Below are 18,369 nucleotides of genomic sequence, written 5' to 3'. Positions count from 1 at the left end.
TAATCATGTCAGAATGTTACCCGGTGAATCAATACCAACCATTGCTCTGATAAAAACAAATAAAATAAAAAGATATGTTAATAGAATATTATAAGCTGTAGTGCACACATACATACGCATCACATTTAATATATTTCACAGTACAACTGTGAAACCTGTTTTTTCTAGATACTTATGGTGATTCAAATAAACAATTGATCGTTTATCTGACAACAAATAATCATTTTTATTTAAAAAAAAACCAGACATCTCTTGATTTCATGAGTTAAGTGAATATTTCACATTTCGACATTCATTAAAACAAAAATAAAACACAAAATGGCTATTTTCCAAGCTGGAGTGTGAATTCACTGAAGTAAAATCATTCGCCCCACAGTCAAGCTCCTGCATACAAAGTCCACAGTCTAGCATCTCATAATTCCCAGCCACCTTCGAACGTCTCTCAGAGTTTCCATCATAAATTAATTTAAAACAAGTTAAGGCCAACCCAAGCGTCTCGAACAGTCTTTTCTTTGTCCTCCATCATTAACTGTCCACTCAGCATGGCCAAATGCTCCAAGCTCCACAGCAGGAGGTCCTTCTGGAGCAAAGTTGAGTTGGCGCCTCAGAGCACAGTCTGAGGAAGGGGACACAAGGTGCCAGAGGTCACCTGATGGGCCGACAGGGAGCTCAGATGAAGGTCCAGTGCTGGTAGAGGTTGGCAGCATTACAGTGGTCCATCTGAAGCTGGTCTCCATTCAGCTGTAAACAGTTCCCACTACTGGGATTCTTCAGCAGATTTTCCTGGAGAGCGTCAGAGAAAAAGGTGACTCAATACAGAAGCCTAAATTAATATCAACATACCAATAGATTACATTTGAACTATTCCTGTCACCATTCTATACAAGATAAATGCAACATTGCAGGGGGAAATGCGTACAATAAACAAAGCGTAATAGCTGAAATGGGTCATTAAATGTGGGGCTATGGGCCAGAATACTTCTTGACTGGGTGCCGACTTCCTGTAGCCTCTGCTAGTTGCCTGGCAACATCACGGTGACAACAAGAGTCAGGAAGCTCAATGTTTTCAGATTGTACGCTAATCCAAGATAAGATAAGCAGCAGCTAGTGATATCAATATTCTCATCAAACTCTCAAATAATACTATTTTCTTAAGTTCGGCTCCAAATGTCCCTCACCTCTGTAAAGACCCACTCCTGTCCTGGTAACACACTGGTGCCCTTCCCCTTCCGCTGGCAGAGCTCGATGGTCACTGCCTCTGGCTGGGGCGTGGCTTGAAGACACAACTGCTTTCCAATATTATGACGCAGCTCCTTATGAGAGGAGTATTCAAAGTACTAGAAGAGACAATCATCCAATCAGAGACCTAACCAGTCCCAGAGAACATCAATTCATCTTCAAATCTTACATTTCACATGCGTGAGTCAGTCGTACCTGGTTGCCTCCCATGTTGTGACACTGGTATATAATCACAGGTTTACCTCCATCGTTATCCTGTCCAGCATCCAGGCAAGTTCCAGATCCTGAGTTTCTAATCTGGTGCAAACAGACACAAATAACAGCCGCGGTTATGTAATGTGAGTGGTGTGTCATATGATAAATATGTAAATACAGACAAAGGGAAACGTGACTTACTGCTCCAGATTTTTGTGGGTGCAAGTCAGGAATGAAGGCCTCTGGGTAGACTGTGTTCAAGTACCAGGTGAAGTTCTTGCAATTCAGCTTCTCTCTCAGATTCAGGCGATCAGAGATGTCCCCAAACTTATGCTATAAACATTGAAATGGGAATATTATAATTACATTTTCATATCAACTTGTTGCAGCGCGGGGTAAACATTCTAGTCGAAAATTAAAAATGTTGTGGAAGAAGGGTGATAAATGTCATTGTATCCATGTGCATTTAACATTTGAACAGTGTTACTCAGTGCCACACTGACCTCCCTGGCCATAACTGCAGCTGCCTGGTTGCGGCGATAGTAAATCGTCTTGTAGTCGTCCATCCAGACCTCAGCCAGGCGTACCTGGTTGCGAGTGATGACCTCTGTGCCTTTGGGGAAGGTGTGGGGGCTCTTGGTGCGGAAGACATGTCCAACCACAGAACAAGGCATGATCTCAAGCTGACCCCCACACTGCCACACCTGCGAATCAAATGTGATGCAGGTAGAAATTCAGACTCAAACTTGAAAATGAGAGGGCGACTAAAAAAAAACCCTGTGGAACTGTGAAAGTATAGATAGAGAGACAAACCCTGAACGACATCTCCAAATTTTCGCCGCCCCAGATCTCCATCTTGTCGTCATATGTTCCAATGTGTTCAAAGTACTTCTTTGAGATTGAGAAAAGACCTCCGGCAAACGTGGGTGTTCTGAAATTGTCAGAGTCAGATCAAAGCTTTAGAGACTTAAATGATTCAGGATTATCCGAGTGAAGCAAACATGATCCTTCTTACTTTACAGGGTAGGTTTCATCCTTGCGCAGCTTCCTGGCAGCCTCGGGGATCACCTCCCAGCCGAAGCTCAGGCTCCAGTCAAAGTTACCTCGGTTGAAAGCGTGATTGGTGGCCACAGGCTTGTTGAACTTAAAGGTTTGGAGGTCAATGGTGGTGATCTCTGGACTAACCACGGTAGTAGGTTCCTCCACAATGCGGGCCAACAGTGGCTCTAACCAACCATGGAAACACTCACCTAGACAGGGAGGAGTGACAGAGAATACTTCATGTCTACTTCTTAACCTCAGTTGGGGTTAGTTTGTATTTGCAATACACAAAGTGTGTCTGTGGCGACAACTAAAGGAAGAAATGCTGTATTGCAGTTTTTCGCCATACAGAAAAATGTACCTATGCACACATTTCGGAAAAACTTGAAGCTCATGTATCAAAAAAAAAAAGGACTGCTAAACTCTGAGGATAATTCCATTGATTTCACTCAAAAAGAAATTGCAAATCAACCAGGACTGAAATCTGAAGGATTACCAATTTAACAAAAATCTGTTTCAGGTGAGAAAGTTATGATCGGAGCAAAGCACGGATTCATGAAAATGATATTATTACATTACATTTAGAGGACACTTCTGTATTCTGATAGCTGAATACTGAGGAAGATGTCTGAAAATGATCTAACATAAACAATCAAACATGTTACTATCACAATAAGGATTTTTGCTCCCAAAGTTAAATGACAAAGTTTATGCTTTGTGAGTCAAAGTACATTTTCAGACCAAACAGAGATGTTGTAATTAAGGTGTAACTAACTCTCTGCTTCCAATAAATCTTTGCTGTTAATTATATTTTCATTTGATAACTTATACATCTACTGAACATTTTACTGAAAACTTTATAAATACTGTGATAAAGTTAAAGTTGAAACAAAACATGGATAATTGTGCATTATGGATGGACAGATGGACCTTCATATTAAGTGAAAATATAATCATTTGATTCAAAATGTTGCCATAATATGGCACAAACAAACTATTTAGAGAACTATAGGAAATATGAATCACTTTCTTGCAGTAGTGCAAGTATGTACATTTCTAGTAAAGAGGGAAAACAACACATTAGCCCCTAACCCTGGTAGTGCTGCTGTCCCAATGACCTACACACAGCTGCTTAAAAACGGCCGTTGTGACTGTTGGTGTGTGTGTTTTCTCACAGTGTGCGTCGAGAAAAGTAAGGATTTCGCCTTGAGCGATGCTGGCACCCAGCAGCCTGGCAGTGATGAGGCCCTTCCTCTCCAGCTGCCTCACAACGCGGACAATCTTCAGCTGAGGCACAAACACCTCCAGTTGGTTCTTCAGGTGATCTGCGGAAAATAGAAACAACATTAGCATGTCTGTTTCGTCTTTGTTTAAAACAATGAGAATGTTGGATGTGGTTAACGATGCAACAGAGATCACTTTGAGCCACACCCAATCGTAACGCGCTGGGTAATGAGTTTGGTCAGGGGTGCAACACACTTTACGGCCAGAGGAACTATCATTTTCAGCAATAATAATAATAATGAATAGATAAAATAATAAAGCAGCTTGCTGACCCAGATAATAAAAATAAACAATTAAATGTATACCAGTGTGATCACCCACAGAAGATATAGCAATGAAGTGGAAACGTTGCTGTTAAATCTGGATCACACTTCCCCTCTACGAGTCTTTATGACCGCAATGCACGCTGCACATTTCTCAAAGGTTTCGGTCTCGGTGAATTCGGCAACCACATTGTCAAAGCGTTATGAAGGGGTGGCGGCCTTGGAGATTCTGTTGTTAAGTTGGTGCGCAACACTTTCTATTTGACAGGAGGCCAGCCTTGTGGGCATACCCATAGTAAAATACACAACATCATTTTCATGTATGACACCAGCCTGATACTCTGTGTGCAAACTGCTAAAAAATCCCAAGCAAACATCATTCTTATCAAAGCTCACAGCTTAAAGTGACTGGGACGCTGCCCTATAAACTCCAAAGGTCAATTTAATTCATAAATCACTCATAACTTGAGGCTTCATGGTTTTCAGACTGTGCTGCTGCAGCTCTGTCCTGCCTGCACCTTTTTGAAGAAATGACTTCCTCGAGCTTCCTGGTGATTTTCTGTCATGTTGTTTGAAAATGTTTCTTCACTGTCCAACTCTTCTGTGAAACATGCACAGTGTTCAATATCATCTTTACATTATGAGACACAATGTCCGTGAAATGTTTAGTTTGCATTAGCTTTATTGATAACATCAACAGAAAAGCAGAACTGCTGAGCTTACAAATTTGTTCCTCACTTCCTGCCCGATTAAGTAAATACGAATGAATAAAGTCGTAAACCTGAACTCCCCTTACTGTCGGCAACGTCGTAAACAACCCATTGTATATTTTCCTGCCAGTGAGGCCTCAGCTACGTTTTGTATTTATGTTTTTCGCACCTGCAACACTGGCGTCATCCACCAAGATGATCTCTTTGAGCAGGACGGCAGGAGACGTGTACAGGACGCTGTAGACCGTCCTGAGGAGGGTAGACCAAGCCTCGTTGTGGAAGACAATAATAACACTGGTGGTAGGCAGAGGAGGACAGCGACGGAACTTACTCTCCACGCACCTGAGCCAGGTCAGAATACAAGGGGAGACAAAGAAGTGTGCAAAAGTGAGAGGCGTATCTGATGAAATGAAAGTCACACAAGGTCTTGCAGAGCCACGTATTAACAGACCATTGCTATTACAGATATTCAAGGTCTGGTCACCAATACTTTAAATAGCACATTGAGCAAACAGTCATAAACAATCGGCTCACTTAAAAAGCCACTCGAAAAAGGAACAGCTCAAGGCGTATCGAGCCGGTGATGCGTTTAATGTCAAGTCTGGCAAACATTTACAGTCAGTGGAAGTGTTTGCACCCGAGATAATACCTCAGTCTCAATTACTTAGTACACACACATACTAACATGTGCATACTGCGAGGCTTTTTTTTTTTTTGCAGTTACACTCAGAGGAGTCTTAACAAAGTGATTTTCCAGGAAAATGTAGACACAATATCAAAATGCATGTACATAATTGACTGCTCTGAGCGTGGCCCAGCTGGGACCCAGGGTATTATCTGGCCTGTTATGTACATGTCAGCAAACTCCAAACTATCTCAGATTATCTTGAGAACATGCTCTTACTCTGAAGGCCTCGTGTCATCCCCGAGACTACGGCTGAGCGAGATACGGTCACTGGCAAACTGGTTGAAACAGTGCCTCGTCATTCCCTCCTCCTTCTCCTTCACCTCTTCTGGGGACATGTTGTCTTTCTGGAATGCTTTCCCATCAGCCCCGGGGCTTTCGGGGTCCTGAGGCGGTCTCTCCAGGTGAGGTTTGAGCTCAGCCCGAGTGTAGAATCCAGCAGGGCATTCGGCGTCCTCGGTGGGCTGCTGCTGTATCGACGGTGCCTGCGGAGGTCTGATCTGGTTGCCAATGTTGTTGACAGCCTCTCGGACCATGACCAACACCTTATCCTTCTTGTCCACCAGCTCCTGAAACCAGGGGTCACCAGCAGACGAGGACCCAACATCCCTCTGGAGAACCACTAAAACCACCATGAAGACAGTCCCCCCAAGGAGCACCAGTTTCAGGGGGGACATACGCCGGCGTAGGAATTTACGCATGTTTCACAACGGGCGTTGCTGTTAAAAACAGAAGAAAAACTACATTTGTCCCAAGACGTTCGCTGCAAAATGTTTGCGTGTGTTACGTGATAGTTTCAGCCGAGCTCTGAAAAAAACCCACTTCATTCAAAAACAAACTGCTCTGTCAGCCTTACCTGGTTTTACTCACTAATCATTCAGTTAGTTGTTACTGGGGGGGGGGGGAGACAAGCAAGAGGAACATTTCTTAAACCGGTTTGCGTCTCTGCAAGTGTCATAGCAGCAGGAAATCTTGCCAACATTGCTCCCCCTCGTCTCTTTAGGAAACAGTCCCACAGGGCTGGCGGAGAGAACACGGAGGCGGAGAGTGCGAACAAACACACCACACCTCTCAGTAAACACCTGAATTCACCTGCTCCGGCCACAGTCCTCCAGGACCCACGTGGCAGCAGGTGGGCCACGACACTGCTGGCTCAACCCGCAACTCTCTCACCTGTTAATGAATGACAACGCCTTGCTACACATACACCACACCCATAATGATCAGAGCTGTCATCTGCTACAGGAAGTAGAGTTTGCTACGTGGAGCAAGACAGGACCACAACATCAAGCCGGCCCAGGCACAATAAGAGGCCGTTTCCTGCTAGGTGAAACAGGATATCACTGCAATGTAGGACATCTGCGTGTCAGTGGGTGATCACGGTTCAGTTAGAAACTCACTCTTACTTGTTCATGATTAATTTACTCTATTCTCAAGCCAGCCTCCTTCATAATTAATTCAAGAAGTCACTCTTTTGGTGTTCCAGCAAAAGGGGAAACCACCACAGACCACTCTGCGGTCGTCTCCAAATCGATAACCAGTTGGTCCAGTTTTTTGAGTTACAACAGAGGAAGAAAACAGTCAGACAATATTTTAACTCAATATTATGTGAGCCGGTAAATCTGGATAGAGTGGCAAATCAGTATTATGTCCCCCTCAGATCAACTTTCTGTATTTTCAGGAAGTGCTTGTCAGAAACATCATTTTACAAATCAAACAACTGTTCACACTGTTCTACAGCTTAAAGTAACTTGAAACACAAGTAAACAGAAGGTCCCGCGTAATCACAAATTCCGTAAAAATGAAAGAGGAAGTGTGTAGTTCCTGTAATTCAGAATATGTCAGAGTTAAAGACATATCTAAGCTCTTGTCGGCTCTAAAAAATTAGATACCTGACGAATGTATGAAACCTGCCTGTCAATCTCACGGAGGACACCGACACGCTGCTGAAAGGTGAATTTATGATGTGAATTCCGCCACTTACCTCAAATGTATAAGAAGTCGCCGCCAACACCTGTTACGGTGGATTTCTGCATGCGTTTGGAAAGTTTCCAATGAACACGCAGCGGTCTTTCCAGTTGCTTAAAGTTGTAGGACTGGAGTTTCGACCAGCGAACCAGGATGCAGAAGTTGCGTTGCCTCCCGGCTTTTCCTTTGAACCGCACAGGTGCCATTTGATGAAATGATTAGCTGGAGACAGAGGGAGTGAGGGTTACCCCTGCTGGCCGCGTGCGTCCTTACCCGAGTTACTTCCGTGCAGCTCGTTAAAGGCGGCTTTCATCGAAAACAGAGCACGCGGTTCCTGTGATTGAAATAGTTTACAATATGTACCAAATGCGGGAGAAGAAAGAAAGAAATAAATAAAGGAAAAATAAATAGATAAAGTCAAATCAAATCGAAACAGACATAGAAAAAATACATTTGGGTAAAAATATGATTTCATATTAAAATGTTGAAATGATATAGACTACTATAGGATATACAGGTGCATCTTAATGAATTAGAATATAATCGAAAAGTTAATTTATTTCAGCAATTCAATTCAAAAAGTGAAACGATATTACATAGATTCATTACACAGGGTGATACATTTCAAGCGTTTATTTCTTTTAATTTTGATGATTATGGCTTACAGCTAATAGAAACCCAAAATTCAGTATCTCAGACAATTTGAATATTACATAAGACCAATTAAAAAAAACAAAAAACTTGGTTATGGCACCTTTTGCATGAATTACTGCATCAATGCGGCGTCAGCCTGTGGCACTGCTGAGGTGTTATGGAAGCCCAGGTTGCTTTGATAGGGGCCTTCAGCTCGTCTGCATTGTTGTTTCTGGTGTCTCATCTTCCTCTTGACAATACAGGTCAGGCGAGTTTGCTGGCCAATCAAGCACAGTGATACCGTGGTCATTCAACCAGGTATTGGTACTTTTGGCAGTGTGGGCAGGTGCCAAGTCCTGCTGGAAAATGAAATCAGCATCTCCATAAAGCTTGTCAGCAGAGGGAAGCATGAAGTGCTCTAAAAGTTCCTGCGTTGACTTTGGACTAAACTTTGGATAAAACACATGGATCAACACCATGCAGATGGCATGGCTCCCCAAATCATCACTGACTGTGGCAACTTCACCCCAAGCAACTTGGATTGTGTTCCTCTCCACTCTTCCTCCTTGATTTCCAAATTAAATGCAAAATGTACTTTCTGCCGTCGTCTCTGGTTAGTGGCTTGACACAAGGAATGCGACAGTTGTAGCCCGAGTCCCGGATACGTCTGTGTGTGTGTGTGGTGGCTCTTGAAGCGCCAACTCCAGCCGCAGTCCACTCCTTGTGAATCTCCCCCAAATTCTTGAATGGGCTTTGCTTCACAATCCTCACCAGGTTATCCCTGTTGCTTGTGCACCTTTTTCTACCACACTTTTTCCTTCCACTCAACTTTCCATTAACATGCTTGGATACAGCACTCTGTGAACAGCAAAGCTTCTTTAGCAATGATCGTTTGTAGCTTACCCTCCTTGTGGAGGGTGTCAATGGCTGTCTTCTGGACAACTGTCAAGTCAGCAGTCTTCCCCATGATTGTGTAGCCTAATGAACCAGACTAATATATTTTATGATATAAATTAACTTTGATGATATTCTAATTCTTTGAGATGCACCTGAATATGAGACACATAGTCACAGTGTACAAAAGAAAAAGTATACAACAGTGTAGTACAGACACATAACAAGTCCCTGTATCTTGAGCCTATACAGTAACATTAGTGCTTTTTCATCAGGGATTAGGAGGAATTATGTCTCTTAATTAATGCTCAGCATATGTGCTGTGTGTGAACATTGCCATTACCTCAACAGAAATTCATTATTCATTTGCAAGCAATTAAATACTCTCTCCTGCATCACCCTCCTGAAACTGTAGACTGATTTATTCAGAAAAGGAGGAGGCTTCTCTCAGGTTACTGCCACAGGGAGAAATCTTGATTGCAGACTGCTGATTGACATGAGAGCTGGTTGAGCCGTTCACTACTTTACTACCACTTGTCCTGAAGAGATCCAAGAGCCTCACCAGAAATAAAAAAACACAACAAATAAACACAAACAATGCAAAAAACGGCAATTTATTAATTTATTGTCCAAGGGTAAATTAATCAAGTCAATCATTGCACTATTTCTTAAACTCTGACACTTTTTAAAGGACAATGCAAGTGTTTAGTCGACCTTTCACAAGGACAGAGAAAGCGAGGGCGTTTTTTGTAGCCTGTTAAGGCAACGTTTTTTTTGGCTCAGACAGAAAAGTGAGTGAAAGCAACATCAGGTGTAACGCTTGTCAAAATGTAAAATACAGCTTCACTTTTCAGCAAACGTGGTGACCAATCAATTTGGCCTCTCGTACAATGTAAAGGCAATGTATAGTGTTTTCCTTCAGAAGTAGTTTAATTGTGGACAAAGATAGAAATTATTACATACATTCATATGATTATTGTTTCAAAAGACACATTTTAGGGGGTTAACAAGCCTCCATGTGCGAAATATAACCAGATGGGGTCAAATACTGTTGTGTAAAGTTGTGAATATTGGTCCATGAAGTATGCAGATTTTGGAACTGCATAATCTCAAGGCAATACTTGTGAGCAGACAGAGAATTCCTGCATACAGTTCATCCTGAAGCCGTCAGGAAACCACTTAACGTTCACACGTTGTAACACAATCCAAAACAAACGTTTCATAGGCTTTTGCTTATTTAGGTGGGAGTGAAATCAGTCACAGACCAGTAAAAGGCGCAGCAGACACAATTCTCTTCGAATTATTGATTTGACACGAGGAATCAGAAATGGACACACAACTCTGAGGAATAATATAAAACATGCCTTGCAGCAACCAGTTTGGCAAGAAAGCATTGTCATACAGTATCATAAAAACCTCACAGTGAAAAGTTACAGTATGCCCCTAGATAAAGATCAGCATTTAGCTATGTGTGCTCACACACACACACACACACACACCCATACACACGGTCCGCACACACACTTATACAAAACGTTTCATAACAGTTTCAGAATCTCTCTTCAGTACCGGGATACTAATGCAACTTTTCTTCCTTCATTTCACACTTCTTGTTTTTGGCTTAACCCAAAAGTACATTGCAGGGAGCGAGTAATCGATTGCACATTCCAGTGAACCACAAACCGCCTTGTGGCCAGACTGTGGCTAATCACAGGCTAAAAGAAACAAAGAGGGTCCGATAAGAAACACAGAAGTCCAAGCAAAGGTTATTGTGAGTGTGTTCCATCTGCGCATGTGTGCGCGTGTTCTCCTTCATGAATAACTTCACAACAACAAAAGAAAGTGTTAGTCCCTAACAACGACAGTGACGTTACCGTGGCCTTCGCTGTCAAAAGATGAATAAATTACTTCGCTTTACTGTACTTTTGAACAGAATCATTAGGGTGTACTTCATATCAAACATTTGTTCTTTGGTCATTTTCATCCTTGATGTTGTCCTTGCATATTTTCTTTTAAGGAACAGTTTTTTTTGTATATTGTATATATATATATATATATTCTTTTTTCTACAAGGGCATCACGAAAATCCATCCGCACGAAAATAAATAACGACTCCAGATGAAATACTCGTACTATTGCTCATCAACACAAGCAAAGTCGCTTCCGTCCTAAGGCAACTAGGCTTTGTGATCTCTCGAGCAGCTTGGGAAAAAGCCTCCGAACATGAACAACGTCCTACATGTGTGCATCTTGAGTGCTTGACAAAATACAGACAGGCCGAGCTCGTCTCCGTCGGCCGTCTTCTGTCCCCCGGCGTGTTCGCACCGTGCTTCGGTGCTCATCGCCGAGCTGACCACTCGGTCTCTCTGCAGTCTCTGTCTCGTCAGTGCGGTGGGAGTCACTCTGCGGTCGGCCTGCCTGTCGTTAACTGCCTGTCGGAGGACCGCTGGTGAGGAAGTAAGTGGTCATCTCCCCCTTCCCCTTCACCTTGACAACACCTCGACAGTCCAGCTGGTATCCGTTGCTGACCAGCACGTGGTACAAGTCTGTGGTCACCTAAGAGAGGACACGGACATTTGACACCCAGAATGTGAGGCGCTAAACCCGTCCGTAGAGAAACACCGTCAGTCCCAGTTTCACGTTGAATAATCTGCCTCATGTGACTGTGATGATCAGATATAAAAAGTTTAAAATGTAGTACATTTTGTATAGCAGTAGAGGAAAATAGATCTACTTATCTATTAGGAATGAAACAAATAGTCAATCGACAGGAAATTAATCAGCAACACCTTCGACAATCATTTGACTTATTTATCAAGCAAATAAGAATATTCACTCGTTCAAGCTTGGTGGGAGCGTTTCTCTATTTTAAATGTAAACTGAATATCTTTGGACTCATCTCAGATGTGAAGATTTGCTGCTCATCTGTGTTAATAACATATTTGGGGTTTGGACTGCTGGTTGAAACGAACAATATGGGTATTTCCTTATTTTTCTAATATTTTATGGTCTAAAACGATGAATCAATTCTAATAAAGAACAATCAACAGAATTATTGACAGCCAAAATATCCATTAGTTGCCTTTTATTTATGTAGTGTGTATTATAAAAGGCATATTAATTTGCAGTAGCTAATACTGTTCAACAGATGGCAGCATTGTTCTGAGTGTAATCTTTGTAGCAGCCAAATTATGGATTTGATTTGGGGCAAAAAACAACTCACTACAGCTCTTAGCTAAGCTGGTGTTCTTCCCACATTTCAAAACGAGTGTAAACAGCAACTATATAACCGTGAATAAGAGATATAAATAACTTGCCTAACCTGACTGACAGTGCTCATCTGTCTTTAAGACTTTAAGAATAGAATAATGCTCCCCTCCAGAAGGACTTCAGAGCACTATCTCTGCTCGAGAACAGCATGTACTGACAGGGATTGTTGCTCAAGGGCACTTCTGCAGAGCAGATGTCTGAACTTAATTCCTTAAACTGAAGGACTGTAAACTGATTATATCTGTAGAACTGGTATCTTCTATGAAACCTTTACACAGAATACAATACAATCAAATGACTTGGTCCCTTACAGATACCACAAACAATGCTTTCAAAAGTACATGCCTAAGAGTGACAAACATCTCTCGGTTAGAGGAAAGATGTCTGCAGATTGGACTTTTTTTTTTTTTAACAGGGTATGAGTAAACATAACTGACACACACTTTCATGCTGAATGACTAATGACAACAGCATCATTTTATTAGTAACTGGATTGGTATTCTGCATTGGCTGATTCACTGAAAAACAAACTGTGAAATGCTTCTTGAGAACATGAAGTTACAAACTGCCCAGGTCGTGCTGAGAGGAGTTTGGGTGCCGTACCTGGATGCAGTCTGGTACTCCTGTGCTGTCCATCCGGCTGGCCACGTTGACTGTGTTCCCCCAGATATCATACTGGGGTTTCTTGGCTCCAATCACCCCTGCTACCACCGGCCCCATGTTCAATCCTGAGAACAAATCACCTGGCCATGTTACATCATGCTACTTACACCATATTAACTCAATTATAATGCTTTTTCTAAGGACATAGATAACTGTGTTTCTCCTTTACCCAAGAAAGGGATTTTTTTTAAACAATTGCCAAAGGAGATTTATCAGATAACGCTTCAAGCCCAATCTCTGCTTCTTTCCAGACTTACCTATCTTCATCTGGAAGTTGTTGAACGAGTGCTCGTTGATGTATTTCATCTGCTCCCTAAGCCTCATGGCGTAGTCGGCCAGAGCCAGGATGTGTGAACGGCCCTTTTTGTCGTAGGTGGAATCATTGAGGCCAGAGGCTGCCATGTAGGTGGAACCGATGGTCTTGATTTTCTCAAGTTGACGAAACTTATCTTCACTGATGATCTAGAGACAGGGCACACAAACGTGTTGTAGTGGCAGAGCAACACAGGCAACCAGGAATAGGCAGATAAAAGCAGCATAAAACAACTGAACATATTCAGTAAATGTTTTCGACACAAATTCATTTTGCATTCATCTTTTTATCTCTCACACTTTCGTCTCTTCTCACCTCGTCAAAATCGGCGATGATCTCATTGAGCAGCCTGAGACACTCCACTCCCTCGTTGTTCGCCTCCAGCTCCACGTAAAACTCAGAAAAGTTGCTGATGGAGGCGAACATGACAGCGACGCACTCACATGACTGGTAGTACAGCTCGTCATTTCGACGCTCCCGTGCAAGAAAGTGGGCGGCTACGTCCTTGGGCAGGATGTTGTGGAGCAGGCGCCGGTTGTACGCCTGCAGCTCCTCCATCTCCTCCTTCTCTTCTGTGGCCTGAGGACGGACGGGGAGAGATGTGGTTGCTTAGTCTCATTGTCATACAACTGGATTCCTGAAGTAGTCATGTGCTGCTATATGTCTTTCTCGTGCAAGATAGTTTGGCATGTCACAGTAGGAAAAGCACAAGTGTAAAACAGAAAATGAAGGACGACTGGATTCCATTTAAGTGCTTCCGTTTCAGGGTCCTGGTATGTGCGTGCTGGCTCAGTGTCTCACTGTCCTGACTTACTGGGGCACTTGAATAGAACGGAGCCACTGTTCATGTTATTACCAACCCGGTGCTTTTCCTGCTACGACCAGTGAAAACGTCCTTTTGGTGAAAAAGGCCTTTTGGTGAGTTTCAATAAAAGTAGCTTCAGTTGAAGTTTAATTTACCTGCAGCTTCCAGAGGAAGTCAAGGCGTGCGGTGGACTCCACCTGCTGGCCGTGCAAGTAGAGAGCCAGAACAAACACCGTCAGGATAACAGGGGTCATGACCTTTAAGTATACCGTGGTCACGCCCTCCAGGCTGAGGAGAAAAAGAGGGTTTGACAAGAGACATGACCGAGTGTCTCGCATTGGAGTAAAATGTATGAAAGCTGACACACACTAAAACATTCGTCGAATGAAAGCTACTCACCACTGTTCTGCAGTTTCATTGAAACCATGCCTAGAAAAGAGAAGAGAAAGTCATGTCTACAAAGCATATTAGTCGTTGAAATAAGGGAGTACAAAATAAGAAGGAGATAACTTACTGTTGTAGGGAATCATTAACAGGTGGTAATTGCCTGAGGAAAAAAATTCAAAAATAGGAATAGAGCCCAAGTGGTACATGAGAAAGTAGGTCTTTTACAATCTAAACCTTATCGTATCAAAGTAGGCCATGTCCAAACGAAACCACAGTGTTATGCCACATGAGCTGAACTATTCAGTTGGAAAAGAGTGAGTGTGCCGTATGTGATTGCATATGTGTGTGTGTGTTCCTAGCAGAGGACTCACAGGGCATTGACCAGCAGGTCTGCGTTGTCAAACAAGACCACCTGAGGCCACTCCACCAGCAGGAGGAAAGTGAATTGGATGAGCAGCATCAGAGCCAGCTTCCCTATGCTGCTGATATGGAGGAACACGGAGCAGGCCAGCAGGGTCAGCAGTACACAGTAGCTGAAATACTGCAGCAGAGAGGAGACCGCCAGGGAAGAGGAGGAAGATTTGGGTGAATATTCAAACGTACTTTTCATGCACGCAGAAAAATGCACATCGGCATTTGTCTGAACACACACACACGCTAAAATGTTATGGGACTGACCTCGGGGAAATGGCAGGGCATGACCTGGCTCGAACACAGAGTCAAACCGTCCTCTGCTGTCTTGGTGAGGTTGTGCAGCAGGCAGAGATTTACCGATGTGTTCAGCTCGTTGGCCACACATTCCTTCAGATGCTCTCTGCTGCAGGTAAACTGGCAGGAAAGGACAACAAAGTCTGTCATTTAACTGTCAGCCAGTAAAAGTGAAACAGCAAGAGAGACACATACACACGTAATGATGACAACAGAAAGCCACAATTATAAAAGGTTTCAATATTTTATTTTGTCCCAATTGAATGAAAGTAGAGCCCAACTGGTACCGAGTTTATAAGGGCGATGGCAACATCAACGCTTAGGAGTGTAAAGAAAATCGAATCATTTATTTGCACATAACATCGACATTTGTGATAGAAATCACTATGTCGTTGGTTAGAATTTAGATTACATTTCGGACATTTTTACATTTGACAAAAAAGGTTATCTGTGGACTCTGGTGAACAAACTAGTACGTAAATAATAATAATTAAAAAAAAAAATTATCTTAAATCTTCCAATTATAATGGCGATGCCAATTAACAGCCCAAGACTATCATTCGTCAGTAAACACTGTAATCAGACAGTGTTCATCCTAGAAATATTTGTAATTTCTGGTCATTTTTAAATGTTTTGACAAAGAATATCAAATGCCTTCAATTTAGCTTGAAAATAATTTCTGACTCATACGGTAGGTATTTATAGAATATAAGATAACGGTCACATTCCATACAGTACACCATCTTTTCTAAACCGTAGTCACAGCATAGTTTCTGTGGGTGACAGTTTCGCATGTACCATTGTTAAAAAAGTAAATTTGATGGTGATGATGGGTAAGGTTTCAGAATTAATAATTCATAATCTTCATGACTTTTCTTGGTCATGACATTTGTATTGTCATATACAGTTGTGTTAGCATTAAACTGATTTGAATCTACGCATACACAAAGCTAAATAGATCTACATAATATTGGTAAACATTAAAAAAAGCGGATGGTTAAGAATAGACTTATTTCTACAACCCCATCTGCCACAGTCTCTAATTATAGCTCCCCCCCTTTAGGCAAACTGGTCTAATTTTAAAAATGCCAGCATGGTGCAGAATCTCAGAGACCTTTAGAAAATCTGAGATGAAGTGATTAGTGGAAGGACAGACAAATGGAAGTGAGGCAGATTCGTAGCCCCTTCCCTGATGTCATTGTGGGGGACAACTTGCAACGACAAGTCACAACTGTTACATGAAACAACAATTTCAATAGGAAGAGCTGTAGTCCCTACCATGTTAGCAAAGGAGGAAATGAAGAGGAGGAGGATGGTGAAGACGCCCACCAGTGTGCTGTTTGCACGAGACTGGACTATTTTCTTGGTTATAGTCTGCAAGGCAGCTGGGAAGTGCTTGAATACAGACAGCAAGGAGAAGATCAGACAAGAGAGAGTTAATACCATTGGTGATGCTGGCTGAAGATGCATGATAATAACTTATCTGAAGACATCTGCTTGAGAAATCATATAGAGGAGATGGCCTTTGTTTCTCACTTTGATGCAGGAGTAGATGGCACAGATGAAGAGGATGCTGATGAGGATGATGAAGATGCTGATGTAAAGACCGAGCATAAGTGTTGTTCTGCGGAAGAGAAGAAAACAGGCTCGTTAGGATGTAAAACTCTCATTAACTCCTCATAAACTAATCAAGAGCACATTTCCTGCCCACAATGCAGTATAACTGAGAAAGGCAACATACCAGAAAGAGCTACTTACTTTGGGAAAATGATAATCTGAATGAAACAAATGCAGCAGAAAACAAGGAGTGTGCAGGCCACATAGCCCCCAAAACGATCATCAACCTTTTTAGAGTACTGAAAATAGAAAACCAATGACATATAAGTTTCCTTCTAGCTCAAATATTACAGAGAAATTCATCAATTGAGGTCATTAGAAATGGAATTTGTGTGGATTTTGAACCAACTCTGATCAAATAGCAACCTTTTTCTCGAGTTCAGCGGTCTGAAAGGTGAGGAGGAACTTCTTGACATGATCCTTCCTCAGCTGGTCGATGCTGCGCGCGTCGATGGCCCGACCAAGAAACTCATCCACCTCATCCTCAGGGTTCAGGGTCTCCTGAGCGCAGCGGCTATGAGGTAGATGGAACAATAGGTCACTGTGTGTGTGTGTGTTTGTGTCCGTGTGTATGAGTTGGCCTATGCTGTGACAGGCAGGATGACTCAGAGCTAATATTGTATTAGTGCTGGGTTGGATCTGACTGTATAAAACCAACAGTGGGCTCTAAAGTTAGACCGCTACAGTGACAGTCTGCCAGTCGACCGTCAATAACGAAAGCCCCCCTAATAACAAAAACTGGAGCCAAAACACTCACTTGTCTTTGCTGGATGCTTCATCAATGCCCTGAGAAACACAAAAACACCGAGTGAAAATGTGACTTAAGAGCAGAGAAAGTGCAGGAAAGAGAGAGATTATCGTGTAGCCACAGTACAAGTGAAAAACAGACAGAGAGACTCAGACATCTGCACAGATAATCCCTGAGAGACAGACTGATGTTTTAATTAATGCTCGGAGGCTTCAAATGACACCCTTTTTGCCCCTAGGGCTCAAAATCTCTGAGATGGAGAGGACAAAAGGAGGAGAGGGGGAAAAAGTAAGAAAGACAAGGAAATTAGACTTTTAGCGTTACGAGAGGGAGGATGTGAAAGAGAGTGAGAAAGAGAAACATCTGCAGCTGCGGCCTCATCAGATTCAGTAGTATATCATGCACTGAGTTTGTTTGACGGGACCAGATCAATACTTCTTCACACAATCCTATTGTCTCCTTTAGGCTTCACCATTAATACAGTTCAGTAAACATTCAGGCACTCAAATTCATATGAGTTATTAGACTCTGCAGCCATGTTGTCAGCATTGTGAGGATATGTAAAGCACATTGAGTTTTTCTGTGATGAAATGTGTTCTAAAGATAAAGTTGCCCTGCCTTGCCTTACATTTAGGATCAGTTACGAACGATAATGCTAACATGCTGATGCTAAACAGGTGTATTGTTAAGCATGTACACCATCTTAGTTTAGTGCGTTAGCATGCTAACATTTGCTCATTTGTATGCAAGTAAATGAGAAATAATATTGTGGCTCCAAGAATTATTATTTGTGGTTACAAAGAACAGAAGAGTTGTTGTTGAACGCTGCATAAAGTTTCATAAAAGGTTATCTTCGACTCCCGTGGTATTCTTTACAGGCATCTAACAGAAGAGCTCTGGAACATTATTATTATCTGTAAGTAATAAATAGTTTGGTGTTACATTG

General features: G+C 42.3%; 2 protein-coding genes across 2 annotated transcripts in view; both read right to left on the bottom strand.

Annotated features, from left to right (window-relative positions):
- Positions 1–250: 250 nt before the first annotated feature.
- Positions 251–7,465, bottom strand: galnt6 (UDP-N-acetyl-alpha-D-galactosamine:polypeptide N-acetylgalactosaminyltransferase 6 (GalNAc-T6)). The gene is made up of 11 exons (XM_079272897.1): positions 7,402–7,465; positions 5,637–6,136; positions 4,902–5,074; positions 3,651–3,800; positions 2,450–2,684; positions 2,248–2,365; positions 1,938–2,138; positions 1,636–1,767; positions 1,435–1,536; positions 1,179–1,337; positions 251–783 (listed from the first exon to the last, which is right to left on the bottom strand). Exons 2-11 carry the CDS (start codon positions 6,116–6,118, stop codon positions 670–672), a joined length of 1,866 nt encoding a protein of 621 aa, XP_079129023.1. The 5' UTR covers positions 6,119–6,136; positions 7,402–7,465; the 3' UTR covers positions 251–669.
- A 2,110-nt stretch (positions 7,466–9,575) lies between these two features.
- LOC306781316 (adenylate cyclase type 6-like) overlaps positions 9,576–18,369 on the bottom strand; it is a 31,173-nt gene continuing 22,379 nt past the window's right edge. Inside the window, exons 11-24 of the mRNA XM_079274116.1 lie at positions 17,433–17,461; positions 17,042–17,189; positions 16,817–16,914; positions 16,595–16,682; positions 16,337–16,453; positions 15,029–15,178; positions 14,722–14,891; positions 14,478–14,510; positions 14,363–14,392; positions 14,119–14,251; positions 13,474–13,737; positions 13,103–13,307; positions 12,786–12,910; positions 9,576–11,468 (exon numbers count right to left, since the gene is read on the bottom strand). Coding sequence (XP_079130242.1) covers positions 11,337–11,468; positions 12,786–12,910; positions 13,103–13,307; positions 13,474–13,737; positions 14,119–14,251; positions 14,363–14,392; positions 14,478–14,510; positions 14,722–14,891; positions 15,029–15,178; positions 16,337–16,453; positions 16,595–16,682; positions 16,817–16,914; positions 17,042–17,189; positions 17,433–17,461 — 1,722 coding nt within the window. The 3' untranslated portion in view covers positions 9,576–11,336. The remainder of the gene's footprint in view (positions 11,469–12,785; positions 12,911–13,102; positions 13,308–13,473; positions 13,738–14,118; positions 14,252–14,362; positions 14,393–14,477; positions 14,511–14,721; positions 14,892–15,028; positions 15,179–16,336; positions 16,454–16,594; positions 16,683–16,816; positions 16,915–17,041; positions 17,190–17,432; positions 17,462–18,369) is intronic.

This window comes from Melanostigma gelatinosum (genome assembly GCF_949748355.1).
Source record: "Melanostigma gelatinosum genome assembly, chromosome: 8".
Lineage (NCBI taxonomy): Eukaryota > Metazoa > Chordata > Actinopteri > Perciformes > Zoarcidae > Melanostigma > Melanostigma gelatinosum.
Note: the sequence above shows the minus strand (reverse complement) of the source record. Positions and strands in the feature narration are given on the sequence as shown.

Coding starts and splice junctions, on each gene's coding strand:
- galnt6 (XM_079272897.1), bottom strand. CDS start 6,118: ATGCGTAAATTCCTACGCCGGCGTATGTCCCCCCTGAAACTGGTGCTC. Junction 5,075..5,636: donor GATGACACGAGGCCTTCAGA/GTAAGAGCATGT, acceptor GACCTGGCTCAG/GTGCGTGGAGAGTAAGTTCC. Junction 2,139..2,247: donor ATTTGGAGATGTCGTTCAGG/GTTTGTCTCTCT, acceptor TTTGATTCGCAG/GTGTGGCAGTGTGGGGGTCA.